A 25,783-nucleotide genomic window follows, 5' to 3' on the forward strand; every position below is an offset into this window, starting at 1 on the left:
AAAAGGATTGTGTTTGTTTGTATGTAATTAAACGGATCTTTTAATTTCCGAATTAATTTTCTTCTTTCTCATGGTAAAAACTTTATATCTGTCCCTTTTTAATTAGTTTATGTAAATGATAAAGAAAGTTTTCATTTTCCTTTATTTTGATTTTTGATCCATTTTCTTTAATTGTCAAATATGAAAAATTTTTCGCCCACACCCAAAGCACAAGCATCACATGTGCTGCACACAAAAAGGAAACAAACGGGCCTGGATTGGGGGTGCTTTAGGAGATGTGTTGAAAGAAGAAAGTTAAAAACAAGCAGTACCGGTCAAAACAAATCCATGATTGTGCTGAGCCCAACTGGAGAGGAGATGGAAACAAAGAAACATAAAAGTAGGTCTAAATGAATCGATACAAAAATGTACCCATGTGGATGTCAAGATATCTGGTGGTAATTTGGCTAAGTCCATCTCTTCATCTCTGATTAACACCATTATATATCATAGCATAATGCCGGCATATTGGGATCTAATTAATTTAAGCTTTGATACATATTTTACAGAGGGAATTGACTGAGAGCATGCAACCGAGCTGGAAATGGGTAGATTTTTGCACTTTCAGTTCACCAAACAAGCACATAAAGGTTCAAATATTTGCTTCCTTCCTATGGGGTTGAACCTTGGGGGACTTAAAGTGGTTAATGTCTGAATCTCCGATGGCTGACCAAGACTCCCAGGACAAAATCTTATGCACCAGAGCTTTTGACATTTTTCTATGCCCATAGACAACGCTTCTCCTTTGGACACGTGGCTAGATTCACCATAAGTGTCCATCAATGTTCGCACTGAACTTGTTCATAAACAAGACTAACAAATTAGGCTCTAAGAGAGAGTATTCTATTTGCTTAAGAGAAGAGGTATTGTATTATAGTTGGAGTCTCTAAGCACTTGTTCATAAACTAATTAGGCTCTAACAGAGACCTTCCTTTCCGTGTATTTTCTTTCAAACCAAACACAGCTTAAGGGGTGTTTGTCGATGTGAATGGATTTGTCAAAACAACTGAAATATCAGAAAAAAAAATGTTTGTTGATACAGCAGTTCTTTTTGTTTTAGACGATGAAAACATTCACATTGACAAACACACCCTAACTTATACTCGAAACAATTTTTGGGGAGGTTATTTTTTACATTGAGTCAAAAACAAGATTGTTTATGAATTCCGTAGTACAATTGTTAAAGGAAAGAAGAAAGCCATTGGTGCCATGTAATTGTCGTGACTTTAATGGTAAAAGTGCCGTTTGGTTGAGGTTATTTTTGACTTTGAGTTAAAATGGAATTAGCATGGCATGGATTCATAGGAATCAAGGTGGGCTCTGTTTGAAGAAATATCGAAATGATGTTTTGGGCTTTAAGCGGCGAAATCTCAAGTTCTCACTTCTCAACGCTCTCGCTGAAGTGGCAGTGGGATGGTGTTGGCTTGAATTTAACAACACCAATCTTTCACCAAACAGGTTCCAAGTTAGGACTGCAATTCTGCAAAGGATTGAATCTATTTGGAAATGGGCAGATTCAAATCTGATTAATGTACATCCGGATCCAAATCGAACTAAATCTTACCATCACAATATTATATATTATTAATATAATGAATTCAAAATGATTTAGCTGTCATATGACTTGTATGCAAATTTTAATGTACAGCTCTTTGGTGAAAATACAACTTTTAAACCAATTTATTAATAGATACAATATAAACTTTAAATATAATCAGGTGGGAAGGGGGTGGATCCATATTCAGTTCAATTATAAATGATTTGAACTCGTGGATTGAATTCAAAACCAGATAAACAATTAATTTGCAACCCTTATCAAGTATAAATATGATGCATTTCAACCCAAAATGCTTCAGGTTGGAATGCTAATGATACCCAATAAATTTCTTATATGGGCTTAAAATTTATTTATTTTTGATAGTAGAGAAAAAACTACACTGATTGTGTAGTTCTTCTATTTTTCTCTTATTCTCTAGAGAAAAACAAACAAATAAATAAAGAATCATAAATTTATAAGGAATTTGTTAGATAATAAAAACACGGTAAAGGATCTCACTTAACAACTTAAAGTTTTTAGGTTAGACAGTTCCTTGAGATGGATTCATGATCTGTTCTTCATAGAGTGCTCACACCGATTTTACAAGATGTCCCAATCACACGTCAAAAACATCTTTCATACATGTATTTTCCAATACATAGTGGGATATCCTATCAGGTATACACTATATGAGGAACAAATCTGGATTCCGTCTCACAATGCCACATAGCACATCCCGACCTTGTATTGAAAACGTCTACAGATCATGTCTTATCATCTCTCATACTATCATCGGGAGATGTTCCCAATACAAGGTCGAAATGTGCTATGAGGCATTATGGGGCGTCCCCTTGTGAGACGCAGATGTGAACTCTTGCTTGAGATGTATGAGACTTGTTTGACCAAGTGGTATAGTACTATAGTGTTTGATCTTTACACTCGCAAGGTATGACTTGGCAAATAATTGCCCAAACTTCTTTAAGGCCCAATGAAATTGTGCACAAAGGGGAATATTAAAGCCAACATGGGCTAATGCTTTTGAACCACCATTGACCCAAATGGTCAGACCGTTTGGCTTAGGAACCGTCTAGGCAACCAGCTCTGTTTTACCCCAAACTCGGTCATTGACAAAAAACCGTCAAATTGGTCAATAACCCGCCGACCTAGATGGTCGAACCATTACCCGTTTGACCCATTCAACAAATTTTTTGGCCTTTTTTTTTATTTATTTTCTATCAGAACAGACCATCCATTTGAACCGAACGGTCGAACCATCGACTCAGAAACCAATGGCCATAACGATTTCGATTATGGGTTGTTTTTTAAAACATCGACATGGGGGGTTCCATATATTTCCTTTAAGGAGATATCAATATATAACTGGAAAGAGCCAACATCTCCTCTATATATATAAGAATATAAAAATAGTTTTCTTCTAGCACACACCTAGTATCATAATTGGCCTAAGGAAATAAACAATAGTTGGATCAAACCCCTCATCTTCAAGTGGTAAGAGTACTTGAGGCTTTCTCTCTTTAGAGAGAGCCTTTCTCTCGAGGCTTCCTCAAGGTTCTTCTCTTTGTCTACCTTTCACCATTTCCTCTTCCACCATTGGTCCATTGGGGTGGCTCCCCTTGGGGAGTTCTCCATCTCCCTTTTCTTTTCCTCCTTTTCTCTCTGTTGCTGGCTTGCTGCCAAGGATGGGGCCAAGGGCAACAAGGTAAATCTTCTTCCTTAGTCGAGGTCGATGTGTCCAACCTGAGAATATGAGAGTATGTCAGAGGCCTTGGGTGTTATTCTAGGGGCAGAGACTCCGATGGTCAAGTTAGTCAAATGCTTCAAAGGGGTCAGACCAAGCTTGAGACAAGGGTTCATACAAGGTCACTCTAGAGCAAAAGAGCTAGAGAGCATTAGTGAGCATGATATCTTTACCTAGAGTTGGGCACCCCTATTTATACTTGACATTGCCTTGGAGTGGTTGGAGGTTAGCACAGTCCTAGGCCCTGCCATTTGTGCCTATATCACTCCCTCTAGTCATTCTCTTGTTTTTCTTCTCCCCTTCTTCCATCTTCTCACTCCTCTCCCCATCTTGATTTTTCTATTCAATTGTTTTAGTTGTTTACCTTTCTTCAATCCCTCATTGTTTTTCCCTCTCATTGCTTTTCTTCTTTGTTCTTTTTGTTCATTTCTTTACTTATGTTGTGTAGGGATTTTGGTATAGGGGGTGAATTCTTCTTTCTTTTCTTGTTGGGCGGTGGCCATGATCGTTGCTTTGGTTTGCCATCCATGGCTGTTTCCCAACTAATTTCACCGCCAGTTGCAGTTTTTGGTGGTCGTTGCAATTTCTTGGTGGCAGTTGCAGTTCACCAACAGGGTTCCATTGTTGGTAACGGATGCAGTTATTTGGGGCTTTGCCATCTTTTGCAGCTTTCTCTGTTCGTGCTATTTCTGACACTTCATTCTTTTCTTTGAGCATTCCGCCTATCTTTTTTCTCTTAGTTTTGGTGCATGGAGCTACACTGGATTATTGTTTCTTCTATTAGTGATATTTAATTCATAATTTGTCAATTGCAAAAGTTCTTAGGGGTGTCAAAGGTATTCGAAAATCCGATTTCGAATTCGAGATTCAACATAATTGAATCAAATTCGAATAATTCAAATATCTAACTGGTAAAGTTTGGATATCCTATTCATACTGAATAGTTAATTGGATTCAAATTCGGATATGACATGATTTGATTCGATAAATATTCGAATTTGATTGATTATTTAATTCTTATATATAATATATAAAGTTTTTAAATGTTTTATATAATTTATATATAATAATTAAATTATATAAATAATTTATATAAAAATAATTAAATTATATAAATAATTTATATATTTATATACTTTATATAAATAAAATATTTATTTTATATATTTATTAATTACATAAAATAATTAATTAGTCAAATTCAAATCAAATCAAATATTTGAATATTTAATCGGATTTGGATTCAAATATTAATTTTCAATATCCATCGAATATTGAGTTGGATTTTTTAATCGATTTTGAATTTGAATATTATCTAATCCGATTCGATCCGTTTATACCGCCAAGTTATTTCCTTCTTTTTTATCCACTTATATTTTTTTCTTTCTAAAAAATTGTCTATTGGCTTTTTAATTTGGTACTATTATCAATTCTGTGTATTATTGAAATATGCTTTACTGTTGACTCAAAACAATAGTATCATAATCGCCCCTCACAACCTGGAATTAGCAAACATTCATTCACTTTCTCGCTCTCGCAATTGAGTGGGTTTGCGAGTTGCGTCACCGGCAAGTGATAAGTGGGCCTCGTAGGGAACCGTGAGTGCGTATTAAGCACGGTGTGTAACGTAGACCGAAGTCTCTTTAGTCTTTACACCCAACAACAACAAATTTGTACCGGAGGCGGGAGGACGGGCAGGTAATGTGCTCAAAAATCAAAATATTGGACGCAATTACGTAGGCGGGCAACGATTGTTTCTTGACTTCTTCCTATTTTTGGACTTAATTATTTATTATTCTCTTTCCAGGGGAAAATTAAAACAATAAACTTACATTCTGAAGAAAAGGGTAAAAGAAAGTGCGATACAAATTTGTTTTTTTGGTTTGCTTTACAAATGTGCCGGACACAGCCCAGCCCTGCTGTAGAACTGTACAATATCGTTTTCAGGTGGGACCCATAACTGCAGTACACATGCTTCGATCACGATGTCTCAGATCTGTAGTGTAAGATGTATTTGTAAGGCTTGTAAAGAAAGGATGAATTTGTATGATTAGCATTTTCAAAAACACTAGAATCATTAGTCAATAATAAAAGCATTTTCGCGGAATAAGCCGAATGTACAGAGTTTAACTGAAAAAAGCAAAACAGTAAGAAACTCCCGATGCCACCCAAATTAATTTTTATTTTTCTCTCCTTGCTCTCTCCGGTCTCCAGCACAGAGAAAGCACGGAAAACGCCGAAACAAAAACCTACCAGCACTCGGCAGTTGAAACTTCAGAGACAGCAAGTATTACGAAAACCTAACAGTCCGCGCGTTGAAGAGCTTTGATTGCGCCCTACCTTCCATTTTCTGCTTCTATATTTTCTTCTTCTTCTTTTTGATTGTTGATTTCGCAGAGCGGATCGGGTTTGATTTCTGCGCTGGATATCGTTTGTTTGAGGAGTTTGGTTGTGTTGTTAGTGTGGATTGTTTGGATTCTGAATCAATCCGGATTGTCATTTAAGAAAAGTGATGTTGGTGATTGATCGAATCGTGGAGATGAAATGGTGCGCCAATTTGCAAGGTTTTTCAGAGTTTTTGTTTGCATCCTGTGAATGGGAAAAAAGAGAGGAAATGCTTGGGTTAAGCGTTTGATTTGATTCATCGAGTTAATTTGATTGTGAGGGAATTCCGTTGTGATTCTTATGGCGTAAACGATAATTGAGTTGCGGAGATGAGTACGGGGAGGCAGACAGTGCGGGACCTCGTCGAGGAAGCCAAGAAGAGGGTTGTACTGCTGCTCATCTGCGTCGTGGGACTGTCGTATCTAATGTCGTGTGAGTTATGAATTATGAACATCTGGTTTTGGTTTTTGAGAAATTTTGCCTTTACTGGTTTAAGTTTTCGTACGGCCAAATTCGGATTTGTATTATTAAGAATGTGGCAGCGTGATGAATTTCACTTTTGTAGTTGGTTCAATTTGGAATTGACTTAGGTTGATTCATGTTGAACAGCGGCTGTTAAATGACCTTTTTTTCCTCCCTCTCTCTCTCTCTCTCTCATTCCCTTTATTTTTCTTTTCCGATGTCATTATGCAGATTGTGAATTCTATGGCTCGGCTGCTCGTTCTTACATTTATTTATGCTATTTTATTAACACTTTTTTTTTTGGTACATAAACATCTAGTTCACTGTTTTAGTTAATTCTTTATCCTTCGTTCCCAATTAATTTTTTTAGACTGGTTATGCATCTCAACATGTGTTCGGAAGAAACTATCATGCCAGCTGCAAGCATGAAATGACCATAACACCTTGTCGGTCTCGTAATCCACTTGCTTGAACCTTTTTAAATCTCAAAATAACTTCCTCAAGAGCAATAGCTAGGATGTATCATCACCCTTGGAGTTCATTTGGTATTTGTTCAAGTCAGTTTTGAATTTATATCTACTGTAGATTTACATTCATGCTTAGAGTAGTCGTACAATACTACAGAGACTCTTTAGGTTTTGAACAGAAAATAAAAGAGAATGAGAAAAGGAGAAGAAGAGAAGAAGCACTCGTGGGAGAAGCTTTGGAAGAAGAGAATGGTTGGAGTGCTTAAAACAACCGCCCCACTCCTTAATTTATATACGTGGTTTCCTAATTGTAAAAGAACTTTAATGCTCACATGGCAATAAAAGTTAAGATTAAAATAAAACTAATTCTAGATAAGATAGAATAACTAATCCTAGATAAGATAGAATAAAACTTATCCTTATCCTACTAGGAAAGCTGATCCTAATCAATTAAACCTAAGTACATCTCAGGGTGTCACACAAATACTCTCAATGTGGGGTCCACAGTTTCCTACACCTAGAATGACACCACCGTTTCCATTGAATCTTCTTTTATGCTTGGCTAGGGTGAGCAGTTAGAGGTGTTTGTCTTGATCTTCATACGCACATATTGATAAAAAGTTTTACAATAGTAGAGCTTATATTGGCTAGGGTGAGCGGTTAGAGATGTTTATTTTGATCTTCATATGCACATATTGATAAAAAAATTTTATAACAGTAGAGCTTATACAGAAGCATTCAGGAGGATGATTCAAAGGGGATATGTAAGGCTTGAGCAACAATCCTATGTTGGAACTTGGAAATGACAATAAATTACATTTTCCTTCTATATTTGATATAAAAGTCCATTACCCAATGTTGGTCCCAGCTATCTGTGGTCTTGGGAGGAGTAGGCTGGATACGATCCCAATGTTGTTCCTTCTATATTTAATATCACCCTTATTTTTCAATAGAAGTCTTTTTACCCCTAATGATGCCTTTTGAAGGTCAGTCAAAATTGCTGTTTTTAAGTTAATGCCTTGGTTGAATTCTACCAATAAAGCAATCAAAGTATTTGCATCATGCTAGAACTGTCATTAGCTTTATTATTTAGTGCCACAGGGAAATGTTTTTTTATAATGTTTCTGGTCACCCTAGTATAAATACAATAGTTGGCGCCGCCATCCCAACTCCCTCCAGATAGATGTCAAACACTGCTAGACAGATTATACATTATTTGTGAAAAGAGGGGAAGGGAAAATTGCAGCCCCAATAGTATATGTTGATGACATAGTAATTACTGGTGACTGGAAAATTGAAGTTCAGAAGTTAGAAGTGTGTATTCCCTATGTTAGTTCTGAAGAGCAACTTGCTAACATTTTTGTAAGGGGTTTACATCACTTGTGGCACAACGACTTACGACAAGTTGGACATGATTGACATCTATGTCCCAACTTGGGGGGGGGGGTTAGAACTGTTATTACTTATTAGTTTTATTATTTAGTGCCGCAGGGGCACTGTTATAATTATAACGTTTTGGGTTGCCTTATTTTAAATACAATAGCTGGCGCTGCCAGCCAAACTTTTGGCTCTCCAAACTTGTCTTCTCTCTTCTCTTCTTCTTCTTCTTCTTCTTCTTCTTCTTCTTCTTCTTCTTCTTCTTCTTCTTCTTCTCTTCTACTGTTTTTCTTCCAAGATAACACATCACATTAAAAAAAGGAAATTTCTCAATTAGCTACCCTAGCCTAGTAAAATGCCTGAGCCTTTAGGTTCTACAGTCAAATTAGCCAAGGACTTCTTTGTGTTTGGTTTTCTTCCTTGATTTATATTAAGTGAGAGCTTAGGTAACAATCGGGCAGTACACATTAATGTTAAATGTAGTCCTAATTCTAAACTAACTCTTAGGTAACAATGTGGTGTGGATGATTTGGGAGGAAAGGAATGCAAGAATTTTCAATGGAAAGTGCAGACCAGAAGAAGAACTGGTTGAAACTATAAAGATAAAAGTTGTTCATTGGGTGAAAACACTTGAGCTGTTCCAAAGCTTCTTAGTGGCTAATATCTTGCGTGCTTGGAAAGAAGTGGCCTTTTCAACTAAGAAGAAAGAAAAGATAGGGATGGAATGGAAGCCTCCGGCTCCAAATGAGATAAAGCTGAATTTTGATGGCAGCTCCATAGGAAACCCGGGATTGGCAGGAGTAGGGGGTGTGTTCAGAGATTCTGCAAATAAAGTGCTGGCTATGTATTCAGGGTCTATAGGGGTTGGAGACTCAATAAAGGCTGAGCTTCATGCACTTCTGCAGGGGTTAAAACTAGCCAAACAAGCAGATATTAAAGACTTGGAGGTTGAAGGAGATTAAAAACTGGTGATTTCTTTGTCAAATTTCAGAGGTAGTGTCCCCTGGATTTATAGACACTCCTTGTGAGAGATTGAAAGTTTATCAAGGGAGCTTAATGCCACTTTCACTTAGATCAGAAGGACTGCAAATGGCGGATGCGCTAGCAAAACAAGTAGTTTACAGACAGCATCTTTTCTGGGCCATTTTGTAATTTTTCTTGTAGCTCTGTCTGTAATTTCCCGCTGATGTAATCTACTTGTTCAGATTAATAAAATTTATTCTTCTTTACTGATAAAAAGATATTTCTCTTCTTTCCCAGTTTCCTAGGTAGCTACAGGAAGTATAGTGAACAGAGAAGCTCTGATTTTTTTTACTTTGTTGAATAAGGCCATCTTATGGTTGAGCAATGTAGTAAAATGCCATCTGTTATGTTTTGCTGACATTCTACTCTTTTTTTTTCAAAGTCCGTGGGGCAGGCTACAACATTTCTAATCTTTACCTTCGCATAAGATTTGACTTTGTCAAGTTCTTTATGGTTCAAAATGCATGGATTTTTTAAACTGTAAAATCCATACAATTCCCATGTTCCCACTACAACTGAGTCCTCGTATCCTCATTAATGGCAAGACAGATTTCTGAGCTAGCTGATCTTGGGAGGCATCTGAAATGATATTTGCTTATGAAGCTAAGGACCATCTAATACAGCTGATTTAGCTAAACTGAATTGCATATAGGTTTGTCTTTTAGTGAATGAGCAATTAAGTGGGACATGAGCTCCTTAATTGATGAATGGCATGCTGGTGTGACAAGTTGTACACATGAAGTATGGCTTTCAAATTTCTTTTTGGTCTGCATTGCTGCATCTAATATTTGTTAATTTTCATGTATACAGAAACTTCAAACTTCAGTGCATGTAAAACATTTTTCATCAAGAATGTTGAAAAAAATGAAATAGGATTAGATCATTTTGGAGTTAGTGGACAAGACCCAATAATCCTTACCTGCAACAACCATACTGCTCATTTCACTCACTTTTATATCTATCCTTAATTATCTGAATTGGCCTTTATTTTTATCACTGTATGTGGTACAGGCATTCACTCGAAGGTATTAGATTATTGATGGAGAAAGATTTTAGACCTTCTAGATCTTTCCCCTAAAGGATTATAAAGAAACTTAGATTTAATTATAAATTTATAATAGTCATTGTTCAATTTAGATGCTGACAGTAATCAAATTAGATAACAAAGTCTGGGGTGAAGTATCAATGCTTCTGAACCATCTTCAAAGGAATCAAAAGAACTAAAATGTATCTTGAATAACTTGTAATATCACAATAACCAAAATTTTGAGCTTTCTGGTTTTCATCATTGGTATATTTTCCCCATTCTCCCAGATAGTTTTGATGTATTTCTTTGTATTATATGTTTTACTTGTTTCTAATTAGAAAATAGCATCCTGCTCCCACTCCAAATGGATTGATTTGGTGTGTATGCCATTGTTGTGTGCGTTTTTCTGTGTTTTTTTTTACTTTTATTTTTTAGTTTCTAGGCACAATTCTGATCAAGCAATATTTTCTGCTTGTTCCAGCAAACATATTATGGACATGCACTTTATAGTTTTGTAATAATGAATATCAATCATCAAAGTAAATTGTAAGCCTTGTCCCAACTTATGGAGTTGGCTACATGAATTCTGTTTCACCATTCTGTTCTGTTCAGTTTAAAAAGAAATTCTGTTGATTTGACCTATCTCTTGGAAAGGTTTGCAATATATGTGAAACAAATGAATGGACACATTATTCACAAGCAAAATTACTTTTCGGAGTCATTTTAATACCATTGTGGGCATTCGATTAGGTTTGAACTATGTCATGCGTCATTGATGAGTTGACAACACTTTCCCTAAATAGCACTTAGCACACTCAAATGCTGACAACACTTTTCAGCATTTGAGTAAATAGAGGAAATTATGTATTGTTTTCCATCCTTGCTATGCATTATTCATCATTAGAAACTTAATATTTCAAGGGAATAAGAAAATGTTGAGACACAGTACTGAAACTTGATGGTTAATGCTAGTTGAAGCTTCCTATTTTAGTTTAGTTTCTATTATCATCTGTCTTATCCTACTTAATGGTTGACAGCTCAAATTATATTCTTCAATTAGGGCCATCTAAATGCAATTATCCATTAAGAACTCATTACCTTCTTATTCTTTTTCCTCTTGTGGTTATGCTTCCAGCATTATCTACTGATGAATGTTAAATCTCCTGATGTTTTCTAGCCCTGGCTTGTATCTCACCATTGTTATCTCATTTCCAGTGACAAGCTCTTCTGTTTGGCTAAATTTGCCTGCTGCTGCCTCCTTGATTGTCCTTCTCCGTTACATATCGCTAGATCTTGAGACAAGAAGAAGAACTGCAACATACAACAGCAAAACACCCTTGGCAGACCAAATTTCTCAAAAGAAATCTCTTCAAGGTTACAAGGTTGTTCATGAGACATCTAATTGGAGAAGGAAGGTGAGCTCCCCTGTTGTTGAGGCTGCAATAGATCAATTCACCAGACATCTAGTTTCTGAGTGGGTGACCGATCTCTGGTACTCCCGCTTGACACCTGATAGGGATGGCCCAGAGGAGCTGGTGCAGATCATGAATGATGTCCTTGGAGAAGTTGCATGTCGTGTGAGAGAAATAAATCTTATTGATCTTCTGACCAGGTTTTAGTTTCAGAGTTATCATTTGTTGTCTTCCTCTACTCAAAAATGTGTCTATAAGGATTTAATTGAGTCTGGGATGATGCAGGGATGTTGCCAATCTTATCTCCACTCATTTAGAACATTTTCGTGCATGTCAAGTCAAGATAGTTGCACAACAAGGGGAAAAGCTAACTATCGATCACAGGGATGAGGAACTAAAGCTAGTTCTGGCTGCTGAGAACAAATTGCATCCTGCTTTATTTTCTGCTGATGCTGAGCACAGGGTTGTTCACTTTTCAAATCATTACCGGCTATGCAATCAGTTTACATATACACTTAATAATGCCTAAAAAAAAATAAAATCTCTAAATTTATTAGAATAATGAAGTTCATCTTCCTTTGATGAACTCTATAATAGTGATTTTTATTTATTTTGTATCACACAGGTTTTGCAGCATTTGATGGATGGACTTATCTCTTTTACTTTCAAACCTGAAGATCTGCAGTGCTCCTTCTTCCGTTATATTGTCAGGGAGCTTCTTGCTTGTGCAGTGATGCGGCCAGTCTTGAATTTAGCTACACCTAGGTATTTGTTGTTTGTGTTTTGCTTGTGTTTTGCTTGTGCTTTCCTTGTACTCCTTTTCTTTACCTAATTTTCTTCTTTATCTTTCATGGCAGGTTTATTAATGAAAGGATTGAATGTTTTATTCTTTCTCGTACCAATAAGGATAATAAAGGAGTTTCAGCATCAGCACAAGAGGCATCTGAATCTAAGGCAAAGGGATCTTCAAGGACTCGATCTGATCATTTTTCTGGGTTCCTTGATCAGTCTGTCACAGGTGTTGAACTTGTGCAATTAAAACATGATCATTCTGGGGTGACCTCAGGTGAACCTGTGAAAGAAAATGTTAATGAAGGATCTGTGTCAAAGGATCCTTTGCTTTCCCTTGATGCTCGATCTTCCCGTTCCTGGACTTCTTTACCTTCAAGTTCCCAAAGAAAAGACATGAAGGACACCCAATGGCATCGATCAGGAGAATGGGGTGATATGTTGGATATAATTTCCCGCAGAAAGACTCAAGCTCTTGCTCCAGAGCATTTTGAAAATATGTGGACAAAAGGGAGAAACTACAAAAGAAAGGAAACTGCAGGTCAGTCTGTTATACAAGTTTCAGAAAATCCATCATCAAGGAATTTTAATTCTTTGGATCACTCAAAAGTGTCATCAAAGCACAAGGATGGGATAGGGAAGCCTGGCTTTTCTGAGAGGACAACCATTTCCCCAGGACGTGATGGTGAATCCATGAAAGGAAACTTGCATGCCCATAGTGTTGCAAACAGCTTACTTCCCACTCCAGCTTCATCACATAAAAAAAAGGATGACCATGATTCCATGCATTTGGAGGAGATTGAATCAGGAAGTGGCAGTTCTTATCAAACTGATGATGATGATGAAAGCAGCAACGTGACAGGCCTTGATTCACCTGTGACTAAGGTTTGGGATAGTAAAAATAACAGAAATGCTTCAGCTTCTTATATACACCATCCTCTTGAGAGTTCTGAAGGGCATATAGGGAGAAAGACTGGTAAAGGGCATGTCCGCTACCAGAGAATATCTAGAACTCATTCAGGCAGGAAAAGGTCTCGGTTAAGCAGTAAGAAGGTGAACATGTGGCAAGAGGTTGAAAGAACCACCTTCTTGTTGGGAGATGGGCAGGATATACTAAATGCTTCAAAGGGAGATGTGAAAGATGAGGAATCTAGTGATGATCCCGATATAGAAAGCTGGGGTAGAATACATAGTGGAGCAGCTGCTTCTTCATCTGCACCATCTATATCTGAAGCTTGCAATTCATCTATTAACCCCCCAAAGAGTTCTTCTGTGTTGGCAGATTCATTTTTAAAGTTGAGATGTGAGGTAGTCATCTAGCTCCATATTTGCAATTTGTTCAAACATGCCCTGCCATAGAGATTTACCTGGAGAATGTAACTTCATATTGCAGGTACTGGGTGCAAATATTGTGAAGAGTGGTTCTGGAACATTTGCTGTGTACTCCATATCTGTTACAGATGCAAATAATAATAGTTGGTCAATTAAAAGAAGGTGCTCAAGAATTCATTTTCTCTGATTTAATAACCCTACCTTCTGTAACTCTTAATATGTCTCTCTTTCAATTAGGTTCCGCCATTTTGAGGAGCTACATCGGCGTCTTAAAGAATTTCCTCAGTATAATCTTAGCTTGCCACCCAAACATTTTCTGTCATCAGGATTAGAAGTTCCTGTTGTTCAAGAACGGTGCAAATTGCTTGACAAATATTTAAAGGTTTTTCTTGTAGTTTTCTTCTTTTGTTATTCCATTGCATTAGTACAATAATTCTAGCTTAGTATTGTTTAATTCTATGTTTCAGAATGTATCTATGGGATATACAAGTAATCTCAACTGAACTAAGCTTTATCTCAACTGTATGGGGTTGGCTACATGAATCCTGTTCTCCATTCTGCTCTGTTCAGTGCCAGAAAATTGTATCAATTGATACTTTGTTTAAGTTTGATCTAAATAGGTTGATAGATTATGCATCCTCTTGTGTTCTCATAAGTAGGGATTGGGATCGGCTATCTCAATATTTCCTACCCAAACACTAGGAATGGGATTTGATTGCACCTTGTATTTTATTTTATTTTTCTGATTGACATAACATTATACAATTTTGTTCTCTTCCTTGAGCTGCAATATTCCTACAATCATATGCTATGTATGCTTCAATAACTCCATGTGTTGCTCTTTTTCAGAAGCTACTAGAGCTGCCAACCATATCGGGTTCAATAGAAGTTTGGGATTTCCTTAGTGTTGATTCACAGGTTTGATAACCCCCCCCCCCCCCCCCCCCACACACACACACACACACAAAAATGTATATATCTATCTATCTATCTATCTATATACTTATCATCTCTGTTTTGGATTCTGCTCCTTACTACTATGTACTTTATGGTGCAGACATATGCATTCTCAAATTCCCTTTCAATCATTCAAACACTGTCAGGTGGGGCATGCTTACACCCAGTGTTTTATATACTTCTCTTTCCTTCTACATGCACTAACCTTTTAATTTTTATTAATATATATCCTTTTTCTTTTGACATTGAACTTCTTAGTTGCTCTTGATGATAAGCCATATGAAAAGTGTGCAAAGGTTCAGAATACTGTTGATTCTCTTCATGATCCCATTTCCTCTATAGAACAGAAGCTAAGCACTCAAAGAAAGGGAACTGCAATGCAGATGAAGCAGAACCTTTTAGAAGATAATTCAAGATTGAAAATGAGAGGAAGTTCTGGTAAAGAATATGAAAATACATTGGTGGATTCAGGAAGTGATTCAGATGGTACAACACACAAGAATTCTCCTTCCATCAGAACATCTGGGAAGGTTGCAAAAGAAAGAGGAAATGATGGTCTACAAGTGGCATCTGAGTCATTTCTTGATGTCGCTATGGACCCAACTATTCCCACTGAGGTATATAAATTGTTTCTATCCCACTTCAGTTCAATTCTCATTATTTCAGTAACTTTGTATGTCTGATACATAACAGTCTTTGTTATTATCTCCTGATGAGTGTGGGGCTTGTCATTCCTCACAGTTTTGCATGCTTGTCTGCTTCTCCAACAATGTTATACTCCTATCATGCTCATTCTCTTCATAGATTCGTTTTTCTCTTTGATCAATGCAGTGGGTGCCACCAAATCTGAGTGTTCCAATACTAGATTTAGTTGATGTTATTTTTCAGCTGCATGATGGTGGGTGGATCAGGTATACTGTATAGTATTACAAGTAAAAAGTTCTACCTTCTATAGAATGTTTTAATTTTTGTCTTTAGAATTACCATCATAGTCATATCAAGTCAATAGATTCTTCAGGACAGTATTTTTCATTTACCTTTCAGGCGGCAGGCGTTTTGGGTAGCTAAACAGGTGTTGCAATTGGGAATGGGTGATGCTTTTGATGACTGGCTGATTGAGAAAATCCAGCTTCTGCGGAAGGGATCTGTAATTGCTTCAGTAATCAATCGGCTTGAACAGGTGATTTGTTGGGCCATTTTTAATTAATTAAAGGAGATTGACATAATGTCTTGTGAGCTTGCATGATCATGCATACCTACATATTGGCTTAAGTAGAGTTCCACACACAACCTAATGCCACATGGAGGGATGATGTAGCTAATCTGAACCATTAACTAATTGGAAAATCCTTGGTTTATCCACCAGTTCAATCTCCCAATCAAAAATTAATGCTATACCCTACACTGCATTGGCCTTTCTCTATATGATAATAGTTGTCCAATGTTAGGCAAATATGGTTGGTCCTTTTAGGCTTCAAACAACATCACCATGTGGAGAATTTCTGGATAGTTAGAATTCATTAAATGACTTGACTAGCAAATTCCTCTTTCTATATATTAACACAAACATAGATAAATATGATATGTATGTATTTATCATTTTCTTTTTAATGAAAAATTTTCCTTATTCTTCAAAAAAAATGATATGTGTGTATTTATGCATGCATGCGCATATGTATGCATGCACATAATTATATTACCCAGACACAACAAGGACATGGCTGGATAAGGTGTTGGATATGGAATTTACACTAATGAATGTGTGGAGGATTTGAGAAGATCAAGGAGGAAAGGCTTTGTATGTAACAATGTAAGTTGTACTTACTGATAGGGAAAGACAAATTTTCTGGGAGGAGCTGGTTGAGATGAGAGGAAATTCTACTTCGCTTGTTTGCCATGGAAATTCGACTTCAATGTAGAACAAGAGCAATGCGGGACTTTTCAAGCTTATAAACTGTTTTGAGCTGATAGATTTACCTCTCTCAGGTGCAAAACTTACTTGGTCCAATAGTCAAAAGGACCCAGTTCTGGTGAAGCTTGATAGATTGTTAATCTCAGCTGATTGGGAGGACAATTTTCCTGGTAAAGCAAGAAGCATTACCGCATCCATTGTCAGACCACTGCCCCTATTCAGCTGATTTCTTGCAGACAAATCAATAAACATGCACCTTTCAGACTTGACAATAGCTGGCTTGAAGAGGAGGAGCTGAGGAATCTAATTGCAGAGAAATGGGATGATATTCATGTGGAGGGCACATGCTCTTATGTGCTGGCCAAAAAACTAGGGGCAATTAAGGCTGTCATAAAAAATGGAGGAAAGGAAAAGCTGCTTTAACCAAGCAAAATAAGTTAGAGTGCCTGGAGCTGATCAAGGAGGTGGATAGAATAGAAGAACAGAGACAGTTTTCTGAAGAAGAGAGAAGACAGAGAGACGAATCAAAGATCATCTTTGATAAACTAGCATACAAGGATGAAATAATCTGGTGGTAGAAAGCAAAAGTGAAGTGGTTAAAAGCAAGGGACAAGAACTCCAAATTTTTTCATAGGATGGCAAATGCACGCTGCAAAGTAAATAATATTGATAGGCTGGAGTTTGATGGTCAAATAGGGGAACAACCAAATGGAATTCAAACCATTGCCACAAGCTTCTACAAAACTCTGTTCTTGGAACCTTGGAAGAGATGGCCTCTGCCAGAAGGGGTTCAGTTTAAAACTTTAACTGAAACTCAAAAGGAGGATTTGGATAAACCTTTCTCGGAAGAAGAAATTTGGGATGCAATTAAGAAAATGGATTAGGATAAATCCATCCAGCCAGGGGGATGGATGACTGCTACCAATTTGCCTTCCTATGGATGTTCTCTTTGGAAAACTATAATGAAAACTCTTCCTAATGTCATAAAAGGAGTGGGCTTCAAGTTAGGAGATGGGGAAAGAATCTGCTTTTGGAGGGACAAATGGCTTGATGAGGCATCTTTGGAAGAGAAATTTCCTCGGCTATTCTCAGTGGCTAAGGATAAAGAGGCAATGGTGGCAGACTCCTTCGAGCTAATCCAGGGTGAAGTGGTGTGGAAGCCTACATTCAGAAGAGGTTTCCATGATTGGGAAGTGGATGATGTTGTAAATTTGCTGAGTTGCCTTAATGCATTTTTCTTTCAGTCCCATTCAGAAGACAAGTGGATCTAGATTTGGATTTTGGACCGCTGATGGAAAGTTCATGGTCAGATCTTTTGCTGAGAGTATGACTGTTAGAGGGCAACTGACTTCCCATATAAACAAATCTGGAATCCTCAACCTTCGTCCAAAATCAACTTCTTGCTGTGGGCTTGTGGGCTTCTGCACTAGGGAAATGTCTAACAAAAAGCAATATGGCAAAAAGAGGTCTTAGTTTAGACGACCTTAGCTGTGGAACCTGTGGTCTTGAAGAGGAATCCATTGACCATCTCTTCATGCATTGCACGATTGCTTGGAGAATCTGGTTTCACTTCCTTAATGCTGTTGGTGTTGTTAGTTGGGTAATGCCGGCACAGTGAAGGATTTGCTCAAGTGTTGGTACCTGCTGGGCTTATCAAAGAAAGGAAAATACATTTGGAGTGTCATTCCATCTGCAGTTATCAGCACTATATGGTCTGAGAGATGACAGGATTTTTAGAAAAGAGAAGAAAGAGCCAGGTGTGCTGATTCAGTGTATTGTAGCCAAACTTGCCTCTTGGCTTTCTACCATCCCTGTGTTTTGTAATCAGAACTTGTTCGTGATGCTTAATTCAGTCAATCTGTGGGATCTATGATCAGATCCTTAGAGGGTGAACTGATCTTTGGTCTCCCCCTTTTCTTGCATGTTTATCTTCATCATGAATAAGATTTACATTACCTCTTAAAAAAAAACAGAGTAAGTTGTACTTGGAGAAAGCTTGCCAAACATAAACAACTCCTTCGGGTCAGCTTACTAAAGCTGGTTTCTTTCACAACTTCTTGTTGTATCCATATTTTTCTAATTAAGAAATCATTTCAGAGTTATTGATAAAAAATGTTAAATGAATATATATACACATACATACATACATAGATACATATGTTTAAACATATGTATTATATATATTATATACATTAATAAATATATTATTAATAATCCGGTTTAATACGGTTTATGGTTTGGTCTGGCCTCGCCTTGGAAAGCTACTCATTGTGTTCTGCCTCAGGTTTTTCATTTCATTATGTATGATGTTTGCTTTGGGGATTCTGTTAAATTTTGGGAGGATACTTGGGTTGGCTGTTGCCTGCTAAAGGAGCCTTTTCCTTATAGTTGGTTTCATTGTACAAAATTGAGTCTGTATCAAGATTTATTGTTCCTCCATTACATGCTGTGGGTCTTAGTTGGGATTTGGTTTCCGCAGAGGCCTCAGGGACAATGAACTTTTGGCTTGTATGGATCTCCTACAAATCCTTCAAAATATTTGCTTGGACCATAATAAACCTGATAAGCGTATTTGGGGGCCCTGCCCTAAGGGTATATTTTCTTGTGCTTGGACCCCCAGTAAACCCGATAAACGTATCCAGACCTCCCTAATTGGTGTGTCTTATGCAAATCCAGTAATGAGAGTTGCTTTCATTTACTGATTTCCTATCCCTTTGTTGCAACTATGTGGCTTTGTTCTTCTTTCTTTGTTTGAGTGCGGGTGCACTTTACCAATTGAGGTTAATATGCTATTTGATCCTTCTCTGTTTACTTGGCCAAAGAAGGGAAGGACAATATGGAGATGTATCAGAACAGCCTTGATTTGGACCATTTGGGAAGAGAGGAATGCGAGAATCTTCTTAGAGAAGGAGAGAAGTAAGGAAGAAATCATGAATTGTGTGATGGTTAGGGTGATCCATTGGATCAAGACCTTGGAGTTGTTTTACCAATTTTCTTTTGATGATATTTGGAGGAATTGGGAAGCAGTAACTAAAAGTTCTAATAGAAAGGATAGAGTGGAGATTGTTTGGGTACCACCAATTGAAAGTTATGTTAAATTGAACTTCGGTGGGAGCAGCCGAGGTAACCTAGACCCTTCTGGAGTAGGAGAGGTTTTGAGAGATGGATAAGGTAAACTTATAGCACTTTTTTCTGGCCCTGCAGGTATGGGTGACTCCCTCAAAGCGGAATTGCTTGTTGTAATTAGGGATGCAAACGGATCGGATCGAATTCAAATCAGGGTATATTTGAATCTGGTCTGACACTGGTCATGTCCAATCTGATCTGATCCAAAGACCCGATCGGATCTGATAGGACTTGATCTGAATTTGAATCCTATCAGATCTTTGGATCTGATTTGATCTGACTTGTTTTCTTTAAAATTAGTAAATTATTAAAAGAAAAAAATAAAATATACCAATTTAAATAAAGAAAAAACAAAAAAATACCAGTATTTTTTAATTATTTTTGTCATATATATACATGTTTTTTATAAAAAATAAATAATATAACAAATTTATAAAATTACAGTAGAAATAATATATTTATAAATAAATAAATAACATATATATATATATGTATTATATATATTTATATTTATAAATATATAACACATTGGATTGGATCTTCTTGGATCGGATAGGGGGTGATCCGAATTCGACCAAATAGGATCGGATCTCTAGTGTTATATAAGGGGTGCAGATCACTAGTGAGCTAAACTTGGCAAATGTGGTGATCAAAGGGGATGTGATTAAAGAATTCAGAATCCATAATTTGGTGCTATAGGAGTGAAATGAAAAAATTTAAATGGCTTACCAGGAATATGAATCTGAGGATACAATGGGTGAGGAGATCAGCAAATGGGATGGCAGATGCTTTGACTAAGCAAGGGGTGAATAGGTCATTTTCATTCTGGGCATAATTGTAATCTGTGTTCTATTGATTGGAGAGGTAGCACCTCGTGCCTCTCTAAGAGATGCTTGTAAAGATGTTACATTAAGTTTGTTAATAAAATTTAAGTTATTTATCAAAAAAGATATGGAATTTACACCAAGGTATTTGACACAGTAAAGCACCCTTGTACAGGCCTCTAGGTTACCTTTCTTTCTATTTGCTAGAGAGGTCAAGGAGATCCCCCTACATGACTTGCCATATTTTGCTGTCTGGAGGAATTATGTGGATAATTTAAATTGCTCCATAAGGGATCCTTTGGGTTGGCTACCTGTTCAATTTTCCAGTCCACATCAGCCCTATATGCCACCTTGGGTTATTGTTTCCCAAATCCATTGGAAGTTTCAATACTAAGCTTTCTCAAGAAGAAGGACCATTTTGATCACATGGAAACAATTATGGGCTTAAATTTGGCCCATTCATGAGGTTAGTTAGAGGAGCTTGTGTGGCCATTTTTATCTCCAAAACAATTTTCTATGTCAAATATTCCTTGGTTATTTAACCTTCGTTGCTAAACAACCCAACTATATAACCTTCAAACCTGATTTGAAAATAAATAAAACCCATGGATATTATTAAAGTTACAATTAGAGATAAATTGGATTTTAAATATTGTCTTTGTTTAAATTGGTCCATGAATTATTTTTGTATAAATTTATTTTCTTTTTTTGGTAGAATCAAAAGTTTCATTTCCAAAATCTTGTATGGAAATAAATAAATCAATTGCCTCTTCCTTCTCATTTCTCCCTGAAAGAACTATCAACATCTTCATTTTCCTAGTACCTTGAATTATCTATGACATACATGGTCTTCTCCAACTCTGCCGGTGTGAGCATGTCTTACGCTGCCAGTCCCAAGCTTGGATAAAGGAGGATGGTTGCATCAGGTTGGAAGACAGCACTTAACTTTTGCCAAGCTCTAGTGGTCATGAATCTTAATTTGTTTTTACATGTTCATGTTAGGCAATCCCTTGGAAGTGACACACTACACCTTAACTCGAGTGTAGTGTCAAGTGAGCAAAGGTAGCTCTGAACAGAACGAAATGGTGAAACCGGATTCATATAGCCAACCTGACCCCATATAGTTGGGACAAGGCTTAAATGATGATGATTTTTTTTCTGATAATCTGCTTAAATGATGATGATAATGATGATGATACTCAATCTTCTCCATTGAATGTTTAATTTGCATTCAATGATTTGAAGTTCCAAAGAGAAGTGCTAAAATAAGCATAATACTGTACTAGAAAGTCTGAAATGTACTATAATAATTATTGATATCCAGAAAGAATAATTAAATAGCCCATGTAACAGTGGCATGCTTAACCAATCCAAAAAACAAAAGAAAAGGGCGTGCTTAAATGAGAGAGTAAAAGTTATATGAACTTTTTTCTTGTAGTTATTGTGCCCCAGTATCCATACACCTTTGCATGGTTGTTTTTTCTTTTCCTTAATAAAAAGTGAATAAATGTTTATGATACTTAGGCACATCATAGACTGTCATATTATTGAGTTTGCATTTAAAAATATATGTTTCTTGTTTTGCTAAGAATATGGTAGGAGTTCAGTATCCATGTTTGAGTTTCTTTCCCAGCACATATTTTGGTTGCCTGGGTTCTGCTGTGGGCCTGTGAATACTAGACTCAATAGTAAACTCGAACCTGTATATTGTTTTCTATTTTTGATATGATTCATGCAGAGGGACCACTGCTTGGTCCAGTGGTAAAATTCAGGCTGATATTCTAAGGAGATTTGAGTCTTAAGAGTGGCAACTTGTGCAAAAAAAAAAAGTCGAAGGGTTGATTCATATCTAGTCCACCCCTCCCAAGACCCTGGATAGTTGGGACCAACAACATAGGGTAATGACACTTTATATGATGCATGATCTAACCTAGCTTTTTTATCACTTGGATAGATTCTTTGGCCTGATGGAATTTTCATAACCAAACATCCAAAGCGACAAAGGCCACAACAATCTGTAGTACAATCTCAGGATTCACATCATTCTGGTCAGCCTACGCATATATCTTCACCTAAGAAAGAGAATACTCAGCAACTACATGGGAAGGAGAATATCTTGCAGGAAGATGAACAAGAGCAACAAGCTGCTCGACGTCAAAAATTTGTTTATGAACTAATGATTGGTAAGTCAGTGGTCCTACATAGTTTCCTACTGTTTACCTGTATTTTAATGATGACATTGTTATTATTGTTATTGCTATTAATTAATATTTTTTATTTGATTAGCGTTGGTGTGAAAATTTTAATAAATTCTCATGCATCATAATTCACTCAATCAAGTGATTGAGTTTGTATTGTTTTGGGTAGCCATTCAGGGAATCATATGATCTGTTTGCCTTAATTACATCTCCACAAGAAAGTAGAGAACGATTTTTTATTCTGACTTAGAGAAATGAATGCATAGAACAAAAGAAAAGAGCAACAAAGTACTTTAAAAAAGAAATTTTCATTTGCATTTATGTACAAGAATGAGAAGAAAAAAAAAGAAATACAATCGAGAAACTCTACAACAATACATTTCTCTCTTTCTTTTCTTTTTGATACAAAGAAGATTTCCTTCTCACTTGTTCCTTCACAATAAATTGTAGTCAATCAGATGAAATTCTGACTGTAGACAGCCTTAATCCTCTGGATTTTGTATACAAGAAGGGAACCGTAGTCAATCAAGTTGATTATAGATGGTTTTTATCCCTCATTTTCTTCATTTCCATTTGAAGGGAACCATAATCAGCCCTTAGGAATTAGACTGTAGATGGTTTAATCCCTAACTTGTTTTGATAGAGGGACCATAACCAACCAAGTAAAAACACCTGGTTGTAGATGGTTTATTTCCCTCTATTTCTTTTCTTAAAAGTAAAAATAAAAGAGAGAGGAAGAAGGATGCATAGCAGAAGACATATATAGGAAGTATTCATGGAGAGGACTTTCTTACTTGTATTAGTGAGATTTCTTTTCCTTCCCTGTCTTCCTTTGAGAACTTTTTTCTTCTCTCTTTCTTGGCTTTTCTTAAGAATCACTTGATAAACAATTTTCTCCAAAGAGGGCAGAGCCTCTAGCTTCCCCTTTAGGAGCTTAAATAGGGAACTCCTATACGGGACACCTGTTTTTTTAGTTTTAATCTAGCAGACTTGCCAACCTACTTAGTTGGGTTATAAATTATTTAAATATTATTTGGATTTAAAAAAAAATCCTTCAACAATCAGTAACATGTTATTATTATGGCTTTCCCTTTTTGGTTCTGTTTATCCATTGTGTTCTTGCATATAGGTTTTATTGACAGCTTGCCCTTAAAAGGTAGTTACTTATTCTTCTATTTCTGATCTGTCCTATTTTCATTTTATTTTGGTTTCCCTGTTGGTACTTTGTTGCGTTCAAATTCTTGTTGTAATTCTTTGAAGATTCCAACCTCTCCTTTTATTGCTAAGTTTTCAAGTTTCTTTTCCTTGCCTCCAGATAATGCACCAGCTGCTCTCGTAGGTCTTTTTGGTCGTAAGGAATATGAACGTTGTGCGAAGGATCTCTATTTTTTTCTTCAGGTACTTTTCTGTTGAAAAATGCAACTTCTAGGTCTTACTGTTGTTCTATTTTTTCTGCTATCAGGTTTCTTATGTAATATCTTTTAATTTTAGTGGAACTCCTTAGAAGGAAGATGCTGCTTCTCGATGTGCCACTTGAGTTTTCACTTCTCACTCATATTTTTTTCTTTTATTTTTTGAAATTGGTTCCTACCTATTGATAACATAAACCTGGCAAATTTGCATTACTTTTAGTTTTGTCATAGTAGAGAATGAGAATCTACTGAACTTCTGATTGCATAATTTCATTTAATTACTTCCAAAACACTAGATGGGGTGATAGGGTAAGCAACAAAGGAACTTCAATGTCCAAAATTGCATCTTGATTTTTCTGTGGATTATTTTTTTATAGCTTGATCAATCAATTATCATAATAGATGGAGTTGGCTGGCAGGGATGGCAACTCTTTTGACTAAAGTGCTTTTTGTTAAAAGTTCCTCCTCCCTTTTTCTGTATTGCTACTGCTACCTTTCATGGCTTCATCTAGCAGTGACTTTATATATATGTACAAGTATCACATTGTCAGCTAATGTCCCTAATTGTAAAGTAACACGCCACCATTTTGTCTCTTATCATTGCTTGTTGTTTGATGTTTCTCTGATGGTTTGTCTGCTCTTTTATTCTGCAGTCATCTGTGTGTTTGAAGCAACTAGCATTGGACCTTATTGAGTTGTTGCTCTTATCAGCATTTCCAGAGCTTGATTCTGTTGTTAAAGAGTTGCATGAAGAGAAGCAAAAGTTCGGACAACTCCAAGCACAATAAATGGTGTTTGTATATACTAAATATGTCAATTCTATTTCATGAGTTTCTTCATTGCACCACGTTGGCTCGGTTGGAATAGAGAAATCTTAAAGCAGTCTCAATTAGGGACCTTGGGTGGAATATAGTACCCTTCATTTCTTTTCATCATCTTTCCAATTACATGGTTTCTTGTTTGTTTGTTGTCATCACAAGCTTGCTGTAATTAATTATTATTCGTTCTCCTTGGTTTCAACTACTAACCAGGTGAGGCTCTGGATCCAAATTTTGTAATTCCCATTTTTGGGGTACCAAGGAAATATATAGAAATTATGAGCTTGATACAAGTTTTGTCTGAAAACTTGCTCTTGTTATCGTCAAGTGTCAAATCCAAACATTTCCAGATTCTCCCATGCTTTGTCGGAATGAAAGATTTTCAATCACCATACGCAAGGGATGCCAATTACTAATAGCAATGTTTGGTAACTAGTACAGATTGGTAGCTTTAAAATGTCCCAGAGGAAGGTTGAGGCCTTGAGGGGACGTGAATCAAGTGATTCGAGGCTTTCAAACAAAAGTAAAAAAGAAAAAGGAGTCTCCCGTCTCCCCACCGACCACTCTGCACAGCACTGCTGTATACAGGGTTGGAAATTTGAATGCAGAGAGCACTCAAGTGGGTGGTTCATCAGTCTATGGATTAAGGGTAACTACACGACATTTCAACTCTATATCAAATGTTGCACGCAAATACCTCTGGTGTTAATGCCACGGCGTCTGCTCATCTCTAATATTAAGCCTTGACGGAATTTCAAAAAAATCAAGAATCAATCAGTTACTGGGCCTGTGGCAGATGCGTAGAAGACTTTCTGTGCAGTTTATTTTCACTCCTGAATCAGCAATAAGGTGTCTTAATGCAGAAAGAAGGATCGAACGGTTTCCAGCCATTAGATTCTGCTGCATTGTGTTATATATGCTATACTC

The 25,783-nt window shown here is 36.7% G+C and overlaps 1 protein-coding gene across 2 annotated transcripts; it reads left to right on the forward strand.

The window, feature by feature from the left end:
• The first annotated feature begins 5,452 nt into the window (after positions 1-5,452).
• Positions 5,453-25,163, forward strand: LOC148842678 (phox (PX) domain-containing protein). 2 transcript variants are annotated; one of them, XM_088957426.1, is made up of 15 exons: positions 5,453-6,152; positions 11,292-11,688; positions 11,774-11,951; positions 12,114-12,253; positions 12,346-13,585; positions 13,671-13,771; positions 13,847-13,991; positions 14,459-14,527; positions 14,667-14,712; positions 14,825-15,183; positions 15,398-15,477; positions 15,611-15,746; positions 22,383-22,611; positions 23,942-24,024; positions 24,692-25,163. In XM_088957426.1, exons 1-15 carry the CDS (start codon positions 6,050-6,052, stop codon positions 24,824-24,826), a joined length of 3,441 nt encoding a protein of 1,146 aa, XP_088813552.1. In that variant the 5' UTR covers positions 5,453-6,049; the 3' UTR covers positions 24,827-25,163. The 2 variants fall into 2 exon arrangements, 1 of the variants encoding a protein (XP_088813552.1); XR_016103194.1 differs by lacking the exon at positions 15,398-15,477.
• The last annotated feature ends 620 nt before the right edge of the window (positions 25,164-25,783 follow it).

This window comes from Nelumbo lutea, chromosome 8 (assembly GCF_056320005.1).
Source record: "Nelumbo lutea isolate HS-2025 chromosome 8, American lotus-T2T, whole genome shotgun sequence".
Taxonomy (NCBI): Eukaryota; Viridiplantae; Streptophyta; class Magnoliopsida; order Proteales; family Nelumbonaceae; genus Nelumbo; species Nelumbo lutea.

Bases quoted from the DNA above. Each gene is read 5' to 3' on its own strand.
- LOC148842678 (XM_088957426.1), top strand. From the start codon at position 6,050: ATGAGTACGGGGAGGCAGACAGTGCGGGACCTCGTCGAGGAAGCCAAG. The intron at 6,153-11,291 runs GTGAGTTATGAA...TCTCATTTCCAG, and splicing joins ACTGTCGTATCTAATGTCGT to TGACAAGCTCTTCTGTTTGG. The intron at 15,184-15,397 runs GTATATAAATTG...TGATCAATGCAG, and splicing joins ACCCAACTATTCCCACTGAG to TGGGTGCCACCAAATCTGAG.